At 39.6% G+C, this 14,306-nt stretch overlaps 1 protein-coding gene across 2 annotated transcripts; it reads left to right on the forward strand.

Annotated features, from left to right (window-relative positions):
• The first annotated feature begins 880 nt into the window (after positions 1-880).
• Positions 881-12,354, forward strand: LOC133420320 (ephrin-B2a-like). Of its 2 annotated transcripts, XM_061709998.1 has the most exons (5): positions 881-1,208; positions 3,262-3,545; positions 4,608-4,700; positions 9,984-10,091; positions 11,535-12,354. In XM_061709998.1, the coding sequence occupies exons 1-5, from the start codon at positions 1,093-1,095 to the stop codon at positions 11,912-11,914; spliced, it is 981 nt and encodes a 326-aa protein (XP_061565982.1). In that variant the 5' UTR covers positions 881-1,092; the 3' UTR covers positions 11,915-12,354. The 2 variants fall into 2 exon arrangements, with proteins under 2 accessions (XP_061565982.1, XP_061565991.1); XM_061710007.1 differs by lacking the exon at positions 4,608-4,700.
• The last annotated feature ends 1,952 nt before the right edge of the window (positions 12,355-14,306 follow it).

Raw genomic sequence — 14,306 nt, forward strand, 5'->3', positions numbered from 1 at the left:
TTTGAATGAATCAATGGTTTATTTCGGACAGAATACATTGAAACATTTACATAAAATAAAAGGTAAATAGAAATGTCCGAAAAAGGAGTAGGCTGAAGCCAAGGGCTTATTATAGCCTATCCTGTGCAGTGTATATCATTCGGTGGATGATAATACACAAATAAGAAAAGAAATATATAAAAAGAAAACAAAGAGAAACTGTCATTGCATTATATTATATAAAAATAGTAAAACCAATAATGCAAAAAGGGGTATATAGTGGTGCTATTTTCATGTTAATCTATAATAGGCTATACCAACATAATTAACAAATTTCTTTATAACTGTTTATCATTTTATATTTAAACATTTTTTTGAAAACATAAATTGAGGTACACATTCTTAAATCCTTATCACAGCAATTCCACAATTTCACACCTTTCACGGAAACACAGTTTTCTTTACTTTTGGTTCTTCCCCATGCCTTCTTAAACATACCTGTGTGCCTTAGTTCATATTTACTGTTGTGGATTTGGAACAGCCTCTGACAACATCTTGGGAGGAGATTATGATGTGCTTTATATATGATCAATAAGGTTTGAAGGTTAACTAGATCCCAGAATTTTAATGTATTTAAATTAATAAATAAAGCATTGGTTGGCGCCAGGTAAGTTCGAGGATATCAAATACATTTCAGGTGCTTTGAGATAAAAACCAGCTTTTACACCTTTTCAAAAATAATTCTGAAGCACAGCCATCAAGCAAACTTGATAAGTTCAAGTAAAGACTGACCAGCATGCGCCCTCCCACTCTCCCACGCACAAGCCCGTGTATGGGCGGACCTGCAGTCAGCTGATGATTAAAACTCGCCTCACAATCTCAGTCCTCACTTACACTGATCCACTGAATTCGTCACAGTGTTGATTCTCCGGCCAATTGCGCGTAATGTGGACCATTTCATCCAGCTGGAGGAAGGCTCGCACCTCGGCGGGCTTCCCCTCTGAGCTGCGTCCTCAGCGCGCACCTGGAGCCGCCGGAGACATGCAGAGGCAACACCTTTTGGGCCGTTTTCACTCCCTTTTATGATACCGAGCCTGCGACCTGACTCTTGTGATGGGGAGAAGCTGCGGTGCCCTGGTCCTGATCCTGATCCTGGTCCTGCTGGCCATCGCTGGCTCCTGCCGCGCCGCCACGCTGGAGTCCATCCACTGGAGCAGCTCCAACGCCAAGTAAGCTGAGATAAATCTGTCTCCAGCATGATTTATGGTTCTGCGTTAAAGCGACGCAGAGCCTACGCGTACCCTACGCCGTAGTCTCTGCGTTGGTGTAACGCGAAACCATAAATCAGCCTTCCGATGAGAGGAACTTGGTGCTGCTGCTGCTGCTTTGTGCGTGCACTCCCCTGGATTTAGTTGGTTAAAAAGAGAAGAGACTATTGTTATTTTCCCTATCAAGAGGTGAAGTTTTGATCAAGGCGTTTGATCACCTCAACAGTTGAATCACTAGAGCGAGCAGTTGCTTGAGCGCAGGGGCGAAAATCACATTTCATAGTTGGGGGGGACAATAAACAGTAAGATTTTAGAGAATAAATCCAGGGGGGGACAAGGAATACAAGTTTTAGCCTTCCTTTAATACAGCATTTGTCATTTTCATCTCTCTATCTCGCAAACAGGTAGAAGTTCTTGTTTATTCACTCAGCAATACAAAACAATGGTATTAGGTGGAAGGTGGCAATAATACAGCACATCTGACAAAATACACTGCAAAAACCCAAAATCTTAACAAGAATATTTGTCTTATTTCTAGTTAAAATGTCTCATTTTTAGTAAAAAAAAATCTCATTACACTTAAGACAAGACTCATCACTGGAAAAAACAACAATATTCACTTGTTTCAAGTAGATTTTCCCTTGAAATAAGTAGAAAAATCTGCCAGAGGAAGATTTTTTTGCTTGTAATGAGAAGATAAATCTTGTTCCACTGGCAGATTTTTCTACTTATTTCAAGTGAAGATTTACTTGAAACAGGTGAAAATTGTCAAATAACAAATTATTTTTCTGGTGATGACTCTTGTTTTAAGTGTAATGAGATTTTACTGTTTATTATTATTTTCGGTTTCGGTTTCGGCCACAAATTTTTATTTTGGTGCATCACTAATAAATACTACGCATTGTTCCAAAATTATTAATTCTGTCTGAAATTATTCTAGGAGGGGACAGCTTTACTAATGGGGGGGACATGGCCCCCCTGTCCCCCCCGGGATTTTCGCCCCTGCTTGAGCGGATTGATAGATTATCAATAGCCTATGTGACAGCTCTGATCAGGGATTCATAATGTAAGCAGTTGATAACATTCACTTGCTCCAGCCATTTAATGGATTTTCAGCCTGTTCATGAAGTCTTTTAACACCAGACAGATTAGCTGTCATTTTCGCAGTTAATCAGTTAATTGTTTTATTCATATAATGTTGGAAATTAGTCATCACAAATCCCCGAAGCCCAGTAATGTCTTTAAATTGACTGTCACTGAGTCAACAGTAAAACAAAGCAGATCCGGTGGGATTGATGCTTAAAACGGCTCAAAGGGTTAGCTGCTTTACAAACTTGTTGCAGTAGAGTTTTTGCTATAATACTGAAAACATCGTTGATTTTTGCCGCTCAAATGCAGTTATAAGTCTAATTGATTGATTGATTGATTGATTGATTGATTGATTGATTGATTGATTGATTGAAATCTTTATTTCAAGCATTAAAGAAAAAACAATTACACAAAACATCAGAAAAGAATACAAATAAACAGTCATTAAACAAATCAAAGGGAAATAAACCTTCATGCGCGAAAAGGAGTAGGAGGAAGTAAAAAAACGTATGAGGTCCTACCCCTTGTTTCTTTTACAATTTTGCTTGAATACAAAAATAAAAATAAATATAAATAAATATAACAGCAAGCTTTAATTTCTCAAAAAATCTAATGACTATATGTCTAATGACTTTTTTTTATGTTAAGAAGAAAATATAAAAATAGTTTTTTTTAAATCAAGTTTTATTCATTCATTCATTCATTCATTCATTCATTCATTCATTCATTCATTCATTCATTCATTCATTCATTCATTCATTTATTTACAGTTTTTAAAGAAGTTAAAACTGAGATAATCTGTTATTGATGTTAAAAGTCAAAAGCTAAAAGTTCAAACCAAAATTGTATTGTTTGACTTCAGATTACATTTTCAAGGTTATTTATTACTGAAAAAGTTATCTCCTTTTTTATTGCTTATGCGCAGATTTACTCCCGGACAGGGATTGGTGCTCTACCCTCAGATAGGGGACAAGATGGACATTGTTTGTCCTCAGACAGATGTTTCCTCTGGCGGGACGGATGAGTTCTACAAAGTCTACCTGGTTTCCCGAAGCCAGATGGAGAGCTGCACCATTGACAAGATGGACACCCCCCTGCTGAACTGCGACAAACCATACCAGGATGTAAAGTTCACGTTCAAGTTTCAGGAGTTCAGCCCCAACCTCTGGGGCCTGGAGTTCCTCAAGGGGAGGGACTACTACATCACCTGTGAGTTAGTGAGGCCTGAGCTGCATATGGCAACATTTATAATCAAGAGCTGCTGCTTCCTACAGGTGGAACGACGTTTGAATCAGTGCAAGCAACTGTTTGCTGTTCTATTATTGGGTAGAGATGAGGACATCATCCTCGGCCTCCGCTCAATTTGTCAGTTTGTGTGTGAATCAAAAAAATGTGGCCTTGTTATTAGACCGCATTCAGTTAAACCAGCATCTTAGTGGCAAGTGATGCATGAGATGGAGAGCAAGTCTGCCCATTTAGCCTCGCCCACTTCGCCGTGCTCTGACAGCACACTTCGTTCTGGCAGGCCAGTGTGATTCCTAGGGCTTACATGCCCCAAATCACACAAGGCTTTTACAGCATCAGGCAGATTTGATGGGAGCTTTCATTGCAACGTGGCTTGTAGGCTGTGAGATGTTATCTGACCTAAATGCTGCTAACAAGTCTGCGTGTGTGTGTGTGTGTGTGTGTGTGTGTGTGTGTGTGTGTGTGTGTGTGTGTGTGTGTGTGTGTGTGTGTGTGTGTGTGTGTGTGTGTGTGTGTGTGTGTGTGTGTGTGTGTGTGTGTGTGTGTGAGTGTAGGAGGTGAAACAGAGTTCTTGGGGTGTGTCGCTATGCGAGTTGTTGAAGTTCAGTTGCTGCAATGAGAGCTTCTTAAAAAGGCTGAAATATGTTTTATTCATTAAATTTAGTTTTAATATCAAAGCTGCATGTAGAGCTGATATCATTAGTCAGTTTATTGGTTAATCGATGGAGTGAGAACAGTAAACACAGTTTGCAGTTCATTCGGTGCACCTGGCTGAAAGTAATGTGGTCTAACAAGATTTGCAATAAGTGTTCTGCTTGGAGGCTGTTTTTGTTTAAACTTGGGCAAAAAAAGAGTATATTTTGCAGAGAGATGTTTTTCACTTGTGTGATCATCTTCACGCCGAATGCAACATCACTTTGTGCTTCATGTGGCATTTTCTTGTGCAAGTTATGCAACACTATTTAAAACTGTGTGAAGAAAGCAGAATGAAAAGATGCATTACTGACGGTCTCGTCTATTTATCAGCCACCTCTACAGGCTCTCTGAAAGGTCTGGATAATACCAACGGAGGAGCGTGTAGGACCCAATCCATGAAGCTGGTGCTGAGAGTCGGGCAGAGTAAGCACCGCTAATAGAATAATAACAGTTGTTTTACTCAAAATGCTGTATGTGTAACGCAATAATATCTCCACTCTTTGATTCAACTGGACGGATAATCTGGCAGCCAGGTCCTTTTTTCTCGAGCCGAGATTGCCATCATAAATGACTCTCAAATCCCTTATTCAAACCAGCAGCAGCCTAAAGCCGTCAGTATTATCCTGCATGTGATCATTTGAAATGGCAGTCAATATCCTTCCCTCCTCCCCTCATTTTAGCATCACAGTAGCCAATTGTCCTTTTTTTCAAATCATTTTGTGCTCTTTTCAACTTTATGAAAATGTAATAAAGCAGCAATACATATTAATACATATTATACCTCTACTTACTCTAAATGTACTCTAAATGTTCACACAGAAACCTATTGTTTGCATTATTCATTTCCTGCAACGTAACATTAGTTGTCCTTTGATAATAAACCTTACATGTGAAGGAAAATCTACTCGTTTCTGCATGTGTTACTTTAGTGTTTATTTAACCCCACATAATCAGCTACTAAACAGATGAAGCATTCCTATGTTTTTCCCATCTAAGGCCCAAAATGAAGTTTTTTTTCCTTTTTATTTTTTTGACCTCAGAAACTTGAAGTGTTATTTCTATAAATTATTCAGCGTCAGAGATGAAAAATCAGCATTTTGTGTGTTTCTCTGCTCAGGCTGATCATAACTGAAAATACGAATCTGCTTTCCTGCTATGTTTACAGATATTTCTGGTATAAACAAACCTTGCAAAAAGCAAAGAACATTTTGCTAAATCAGATTAGGTTTTTATTTTATTTTAATCTGGGTACGTATCAAAAAAAAAACCTGTATCAATCAGTATGGAAGTCCCTGCTGTTGTAACATATTTGGATAGACAGGGTGTGCTTTTAAAACTCTCTCATAGCCACGGGTTATTTTGTACTTAAAGAGCATATTGCAGGTTGGAGACCCCTGTGAATCAATGTGTAGGAAAATAATGTAGGAACTGAATTTTCATTGAAATACGCATAACTATATACAACAGTGACCTCCGGAGTTGTTTTTTGTGAGATCTTTTTACTTCCGCATCTGAAAAAGCTGACCCGGAAGTGACGTAGCACCAGGGAGTGCGGTGAATTTCAACAATAGGAAAAATAATGGATCTTAATGTTAGTTGTGACACTGAAGATGTTGTGAATGTGTATTCACACCAATATGACGGGCCACAGCCTTTTAATTACGAACCCGTTAGGGCCCCCACGTTCTTTTGATTGACAGCTGAAACTCGCTTTTTAAAAGGCTGATTTATGGGTCCGGGTTACACCAACGCAGACCCTACGGCGTAGGTTACGCGGCGACGCACCGAACGCTGCGTGTGCCGCGTACCCTACACCGTAGGCTACGCTGTCGATTTTACGCGGAACCATAAATCAGCCTTTAATCACCGCAGCACCCGCCCGTGCGCTCCTGAAAGAAACTCCGAAAATAACTCCTTAACTACTTTGTACTTTCTTAACAGAAAACAAGCTTATTATCTCCTCTTTTTTCTGATTAAATGCATCCGAAATAGCCGGGTATTTTTAAAACCGAATATTTCCCCCCCTTCGTTTATAAAATAATTTGTATCCACATTACATCGTTGTAAAAAAAAAAACCTTCCACACATAACCGAAGATCTGCGTTTTCGACCACATTCATAAGCATTCCAAATCTGTAGATCATCTGTTCTTCCGGCCTCCGGGCCGCCTCCGCGGCGCAGCTTCCCCGGGAGCGGCGTCTCCTTCTCGGTAACGAGCCCGAGTCCACCTGTGTCCCGCCACGGTTAAATCGACCTACGCCGTAGGGTACGGCGTAGGCTCTGTGTCGGTGTAACGCAGTAAACGGTGGTCAAGAGCAGAGACCATTTATTTAATAAATAGCTTGGAGAACAGATGGTGGATCATCTGTAGTTCTCTAGTAAACAAAGGTCGCACGTTAGACGTCAGAATCAGAGCAGATTTGTTGTTGTTCTAATTTCTGGAGCATAATGTGACGTTCGAAAACGCAAAACTCCGGTTGTCTCTGTCTACACGCTTCTACATAAATGTGGATGACAGGTCCAAACGTAGGAAAATATCTTCGGTTTAGCAGATACCCGGCTACGTGTGTATGGGGTCTGCGCAGTAAAATGGGGCAGAGCTGTGGAGACGTCTCCCTGGTGCTGCGTCATATGACGCGGTGTTCGAAAAAAAAAAAGCATTTGTAGGAGCTTTGCTAAAATCAGCCACTTTTTCCTCTGAATACGTGCCCTTATGTCTTGTAAAACATATTAAATCCTACATTAACTTCTCACATAGTCATTTTCACATAAGTCAGGTATAATTTTTGAAAAAACCCTAACCTGCAATATGCTCTTTAAGAGCGGAGGACTTTGGATTTTAAGGCCATTGGGGAATGAATGATAATACTAAAGCAAAACTTGAAGGACTCTGGCGTGAAGCACGCCAGGTGCAAGTCTGACACTGGGACAACCAGAAATTTTGATTAATATGTGCCGTCCACGCAAATCGATAAATTAAATTAAAAAGAAGAACATTTCATTTAAGTTTATTTGCTGCTTAATCAAAGGGCACAGTATAGATTTGTGGATGCATTTAGTTGGACAGATCTTCAATACAAAATGCAAACACAATTTTAATGTGTGCTGTTATGCTGTGCATTGTTCTTTCATGGAAGCTTACATGTTGTGCTTCAACACGTTTCTTGCTGCACCTTTTTTTTGAAGGTGAGAGACACAAAAAAAGCAACAGTGACAAAAAGTACTCAGAGAAGTGCATGTTATAAATGTCAAAATTTGCATGAATCCTTGTACAGTGAAGGAATATTCTCCAGTTAAAACAATCCTACGTCTAATATTAGATGGCAAGAGATGTAAACTTGGGGACCAAAACCACAAGAGTCGAAACAGTTTTGAGTTAAGTGGAATATGTTTGCGGCAAAATGGCAATTAATGTTGGCACAGGGGGAAATGGAGCCATGTCAAAATAAATTGATGTTTTTAATCCCCCAAAAAACTAAAAAATGTCATTCCACTTGAGTAATAGTTTGGATCGGGTCCCTACAGACAAACTGAAGTAATTTTTACTTTGGATGTTGTGTAAAAAGGATTTTTTATACAGTCATCTCCATCAGGTACCTTGTCCTCAGTCCCCGACATTGATGTCATGAAAGCTACAGTCAAGAGGAGGACACTTTGTGACCTCTGGTTCTACCAATTTCCTTTTTTTCATAAAGTCCAGTGCTATTGTAGTGCAGACCATGAACTCGGCTCCTTTTTGGCTCTCTTCAGTAGTTTTAATCGTCAGGCTTGCAGAGACAATTGTATATGTATTGTATATATACTATCCCCTTTGCTGCTGTAAACTGCAAATTTCCCCTCTGTGGGACTATTAAAGGATTATCTTATCTTATCTTATCTTATCTTATCTTATCTTATCTTATCTTATCTTATCTTATCTTATCTTATCTTATCTTATCAAGTCTTTTTTTATACACTCTTTGTACACATACACAATTAAAGTTACACTGGGTTGTCATAGGGAGCATCGGCATCCACACTATAACTAAAGTGTTTTTTTATTTTTTTATTTCCTTAATCTAGCAACATTGCCCCCAGAGCTAACATTATCATCTTCCTGCAAACGTGTAATCTTCTCTGACTCAAATCTGATCCGATTCACTTTTTTCTGTAAACACTTTATGTATGGATTTGACAGTCCTCGTGCATCCTGCTCAATCTCGAGTCCTGACCTCTGAAACCTTGCTGCGTCTCTTCATTCTCACCTTTCCTGTCTGAACAGTGTCTTTAAAAAAAACAAAACCACAAAAACCTCAATATCTCACCAAAAGGAGTCCCAGCGGTCCTCAATAGTGTATACTTTTCGGCATATCTGAATATTTGGACAGGTTCTCTCATTCTACTTCTTTCATGACTTTGTTCATAATGAATTCATGTAGTTGTTTTCTAATACCAGTGTATTTGGGTCATAAGGAATGTTGAATTAAACAAACTAAACAAAACATAGTTGCAGCGGTTTTTTATACAAATTAATTCTAATTTTCTAAAATGAATAATTTTAGTCTTTCTTAGTTATGTAGCCAATACAGTTTTAAGACAAAGTAAGTTAAATTTGACCAGGATTGTTTTTATCCAGCGGTTGCTTCTGGGGATCCCAGGGTCTCTTGTCAGCAGCTCTGCTGGTAGTTGGGTGTGTTCTCGTTGGATAGGGGTGTAAATACCTCTTGGACAGTTAATTATTGTATGGATTAGGCCAAATTCTCTTTCAAAAGCTGTTGGTTCTTAAAAGAATCCATGCTGCCAAGCTGCAAGTTATCAGTTTGCCAAAACGTAGAAGTCAATGTCCAGTACAGCTGGCTTAAAACAGCAGGGTTTTTTTGTTTAGTTTAGTTTTTTCATTTAAAGGGTGATGGTCAACAGGGGACACTGTCTGCCTGACTCTATGAAGTTCTGCTGGATCATTCATCTGAATGCTTGAAGTTTCTTTGGGATTTTGAAAGATGTTTCATTTTACCTGCCAAGTATTTTCAAATGCCATTTTAGTTTTTAAATTGATTTAATTTCATATGGCTTTGTCCAATAAAAAGGTTTTGAAGTGACATGAAAAGAAAAGAAAAGAGTTGACTAATGCAGAAGTGCCTTCATATTGCTGACTGAATCCCACGGCTGCGTTCCTCCCTCCACCGCCAGTCTCACTCAGAATGAAAGCAGCCTCACAGTTCTCCCGTTTTGTTGTAATTTTGTTAGACTCAGTCAGACTCCTGCAGCGCCACACGGGAAAATATGCAACTATAAAACTGGCAGTGTTAATTTTGAAAAAATCCACTGGGAGAAACCCCTGTGCCACATTCTGTCATATATACTGAGTGGGTAGGTGGAGAAAATTAAATCAGAGATTGTTTTTCCAGTCAAGAAAAATCAAAGTACCAGCTGTGACTGAAAACAGAACTCTTTTGTGGCCAGTTTGGGTTAGAAAATGCTTTCTGCGCTGCTTCTTGTGCGTGCTTTTTTTTTTTATTTAATGTTACTGTTGGTATAAAAATAATTCCTTCAAAAACAGGCCTTACTTTTGCTTCGATTCGGAGGGGCTGACATGAAACATGAATGACTCAGTGATCAGTTTCACTTGCCTGTGGAGTCATTACATGACGTGAGCCCACCTACACAGTGATGCCGAGGAGTTATGTGCTTGTATTAATATCCATATGTTTTTGCTTTATATTCCAGACTCTTCAGATGCGCCTTCAACACTCCAGGAGTCTCCGACCAGATTCCCACCCACACCACCAAAGTCCAAGGCCAAAGATGCCTCCACAAAAGAAGAGAAGATAAAAAGTAAAGTTGGCATGAAGACAGACCAAAAATATTGCCTAGAGTTTTCGGTTGAAGTGGAATTTTGCATTAAAGTGCCCTAATTTATCTGTATCCTATTTACTTCTAAAACAATCACTCATCTAAATGCTTATCAGGTAAACTAGCCAATGTACATTATTATTATTATTATTATTATTATTATTATTATTATTATTATTATTATTATTATTATTATTATTATTATTATTATTATTTTACTGATGCATTTATATTTTGGCCACCACATTTGAGGACCAGCGTAGGCTAGATTTTTAACACAAAATTGTTAGATTTTGGTATCAAAAAAATGTTTTCCTGGACACAGACTATCTCCTCCTTTTTATTGAGATGCCTTTTCCAGTTAAAATATTCCATAAGCTGGATACAATAAAATACTGGACAGTAAAATAGTGTCCAAACCAGTTGGCACTAAACCTATTCTGTGGGTAGAAGCTAAACTGCTGAACATATTACATATTTTCATCCTTGCTTTTTCTTTCACTGGAGGGAAGGAATAGTGGACCTTAAAGACATGTCTTTGTGCTTTAAACATGATTTGTAAACTTTGTCTAATTTGAGTGAAACAGACTTATATATTTTCAATATATGGTTTTAGTGTTATGTTAAACATGTTAGAGCCCAACCGACAGGACAGAGAGGACACGGGGTTTTCGTGCAGAACTCTTTATTTGCAGTTTCACCAACACACGTGCACAAGCACCTTCTCCCACAGCAGACCAGCCCTTCTCCCGGACCAGCCCTGCCTTATCAAGTCCGGCAGGGTGGAGAGGTTGATGGGACACAGCTGTGACCAATCACCTGAGGGATTGCTGCTCCTCCACCCTGCCACAAAGGGTTTCTCCTCCCAGGGCGCTTTGTGATTTGTCAATATGCATTTTTACAAATTCTGATCTGGCTTTTGGGATAGTGTGCATCAACTTCCCTCTTGCGGTCACATCCAGGGAGGCTGGCTACAGTCCCGTGGACACTAAACTTCTGAATGAGATTTGCAACTATAGTCACAGGAACTGTGACTATAGCTGCTTGGAGATGGTCTTGTGGCCTTTACAACATCTCTGATCTCCTCACACATCTCTCCTTCGCTTTATTTGCTCCATGTTCAGTGTAGTGCACACCATAAGACCAAACAGCCGAGTGACAACGTTTCCTCCTTAAATACTCAGACTGACTGCAAGATTAAAAACACATGTGATGCTGATTTTCACACAACAATTGTTTATTGATACTTTTGGCCGTTTCAGGTTATTTCAGTGACTATTGTGGGTTTGTCACTGTTTGAATTGAAGGGTACCAACACATCTATGACTGTGTGGTGTTAAAGGGAATTAACAATTGTACTTATGCCTTAGTGTCACATGTTCACGTTTCTTCTTCAGTTGTCCCTCTCCCTTTGTCTTATCACAGGTGTGGGTTCGGACGCCGGACAAAGCGTCGGCTCGGGGCCGGGGCTCTACGTTTGGGTCATCTCGGGCTGTGTGAGCCTCCTTTTGGTGATTACTGTTCTGCTGGCAGTGCTGTGGAGGTACCACCAGCGCCGCTGCATCCCTGACAGACAGCAGCAGTCGGCGTCCGTGTCCCTCAGTACTTTGGCTGTCCCGAAGCGGGACAGCATCAGCAGCGACAATAACGGCTCAGACCGCAGTGATGTCATCTTTCCTATACGGGCCTCTGACAGCATGATCTGCCGTCACTATGAGCGTGTGAGCAGCGACTATGGGCCTCCTGTTTATATAGTTCAAGAGATAATGCCCCAAAGCCCCACCAACATCTACTATAAAGTATAATGTTTGCTCTGAGTATTTACCAAAATGGTGGAAAACATACTTTTTAGCCACTGTGGAAGCTGTCAAAACTTTCATGAATACAGCTGAAAAGTGTAGGAGGCTTACCTGGGAGCTCTGTGTTGCTGTCCTCGTACTTTGAAAGAAGACAGAGATGTCATTGTTTATTCACACTGTCCTGCACAAAATGTGATCAAAATGTTTTGTTTTCTTGAGAGAAGAGACAATCTGAAAGAAGTTTGTGTCATAGTTGTGCTCCGTTTGTTTCGTGAGATATGCTTGGAACAGTTATTTATAAGAAAATGAGTTTTATTAACTGGTATCACATCTGGCAGCTTCAGATGTACAGCACATGTGTATTTATGTAATTTACTGTTAAATGTAGAAAAAGATTGTTTTGCACTCTTAACACATTAAAATTGCAGGTTGTTTTTTTTTTAAATCACTGAATTCTGTAAATTGAATCTTCAATGCTGTAAAGTGAAATAAAAAAACTATTCTGTGGCTTTTATTAAAGTAAAACATTTATCAAAGGATCCATGATGAGTATTTTTAATGAATTCAGTTCCCCTTCTGCTGTAGCAACCTCAGCTCAAGGATCAATGGATGTTTCAACAGTCTTTCAATTTACTGTAAATCAGCGTTCGACATCTGTGTCCCATTTAAAAAAAATGACAGGTGGGGAATCAAGATAAACCCCTTGCAGGAATAAAATGAATGGAAAATAAAGATGAAATGAAAGTTTGAATCAGAATAGAAATCACAGGACATCCCCTAGTCTTCCCTATGGTTGTAAAATAAGTAAGCAGGGCCGTGCATGATGCATTTAGGCAATGATAGGTTAACTACTTAACGTCAGCAGATCCACTGTGGTCCTGCTATGCACTTAGAACCACTGCATTATATTTGAAAGGACTTTCAGACAACACAAAATACAATTTTAGGTAGTTTATTGAAAAAAAAAAAATATCTTCTCCAGATTTACCCCAACCTCTCTCTTCTTTGCAAAGATACTGAGCAGTTGCAGTGCTTTCTTTGAAAATTGAAGCATTTCGTAAACTCTACCAACAGGCTCTCAGACTTTCAACTGTGCTACAGAAAATCTATTTACACAAAACACCCTGCATTTAATTGTCTCTGAGTCTCTCCTGTGGCACCGTGTGAGGCACCCATGGGTGAACATGTTTCATGCTCTTTCAGCCACATCATGCCGCACATTTTCAACCTGTCAACTTCCATGAGCTTCCTCTCCACCAGGGACACTGTTGCTCTGACAGCAAGACGCAAGACAAGTTCTTCAGGACATGTGCTCTGTGCACTGAACTCAGTTCAAATTTACCAGCTCCTGCAGACGACAAATATCGACGGAATTTCTTTTAAAAATAGAATTTTATTTTATTATTTTTGATTTGCCGTGGGTAAGGGTATATTTTTCACAATGCCCTTGGTATTCTTGAGAGTTGCAGCTGACAGATGTAGATGACCTCATTCTTATCCTACAGTAAAATGTAATTTCCCCTCTGGCAAGAAATGTATTCAAATGAACTGAAAATGTGTCAACGATAAATTCATTACTACTTTCTATAATTGTCTTCTGTATTAGAACCGTCACACTGCAGGCGGTTTACACCGCTCAGTTTTCAATGGGGAAACTCATTTTATCTTGACTTCAATCATTATGCCAGGCTGCACTTGATCACATATTTTAAGCAACTCGTACTTTTTGTGTTTTACTACAGTGAATAAAACGCACAGACAAAAATAAAACAATACAAACTACTTTGTGACTCTGAATTACTGTGTTCGTTGTCTCTGTCCGTGTGTCTTCCCACCCCCTCGCTTGAAGTGATACAAGCTCTTGTGAGATGTTTTTGTCCTGTGTGAAGCTTCACATGTGAATGGGCCGTGGGCAGGCGAGGTGAGTTCAGTTGACCTCGGGGTCATGCGGAGACAATGGTGGCCTGGCATCTATAGGAAGAACAAAACAGAGACCCCCGGGCTCGTGGCCCCTCGTGTGGGAGGGGCTTGGATGTGGAGGACCATTTTGGGAAAAAAAAGGCCAGAATTGTTGTTGTATCAGGATAATAAGTGTACGCTCGAATCAAGTGTTGCATGTTTGATGCTTGTGTTTTTCAATTCTATCAGGGAGGTCTCCGCTTTGAGTTATAGCACAAAAATATCAAAGAAGTCTTATGTCTGCGTGTTGCTGCTTCTCTGTGTGATTATTTCTCTGTATAAGGATCCAAAATAACAGTTTGCATTCGATACCTACTCTTTTGAATAAATGTTTTACATCACTCTTGCAGACAGCATGGAGCTTGTCGCAGAAGGGGAGGTCTAAGAAGCAGAGCTGTAAGCTTTTATCTGACCCCATGGGACGTAGTGAAGTCTACAA

The sequence above is a fragment of the Cololabis saira genome, chromosome 2 (genome assembly GCF_033807715.1).
Source record: "Cololabis saira isolate AMF1-May2022 chromosome 2, fColSai1.1, whole genome shotgun sequence".
NCBI classification, from domain to species: domain Eukaryota; kingdom Metazoa; phylum Chordata; class Actinopteri; order Beloniformes; family Belonidae; genus Cololabis; species Cololabis saira.

Coding starts and splice junctions, on each gene's coding strand:
- LOC133420320 (XM_061709998.1), top strand. CDS start 1,093: ATGGGGAGAAGCTGCGGTGCCCTGGTCCTGATCCTGATCCTGGTCCTG. Junction 3,546..4,607: donor GAGGGACTACTACATCACCT/GTGAGTTAGTGA, acceptor TCTATTTATCAG/CCACCTCTACAGGCTCTCTG. Junction 4,701..9,983: donor GGTGCTGAGAGTCGGGCAGA/GTAAGCACCGCT, acceptor TTTATATTCCAG/ACTCTTCAGATGCGCCTTCA.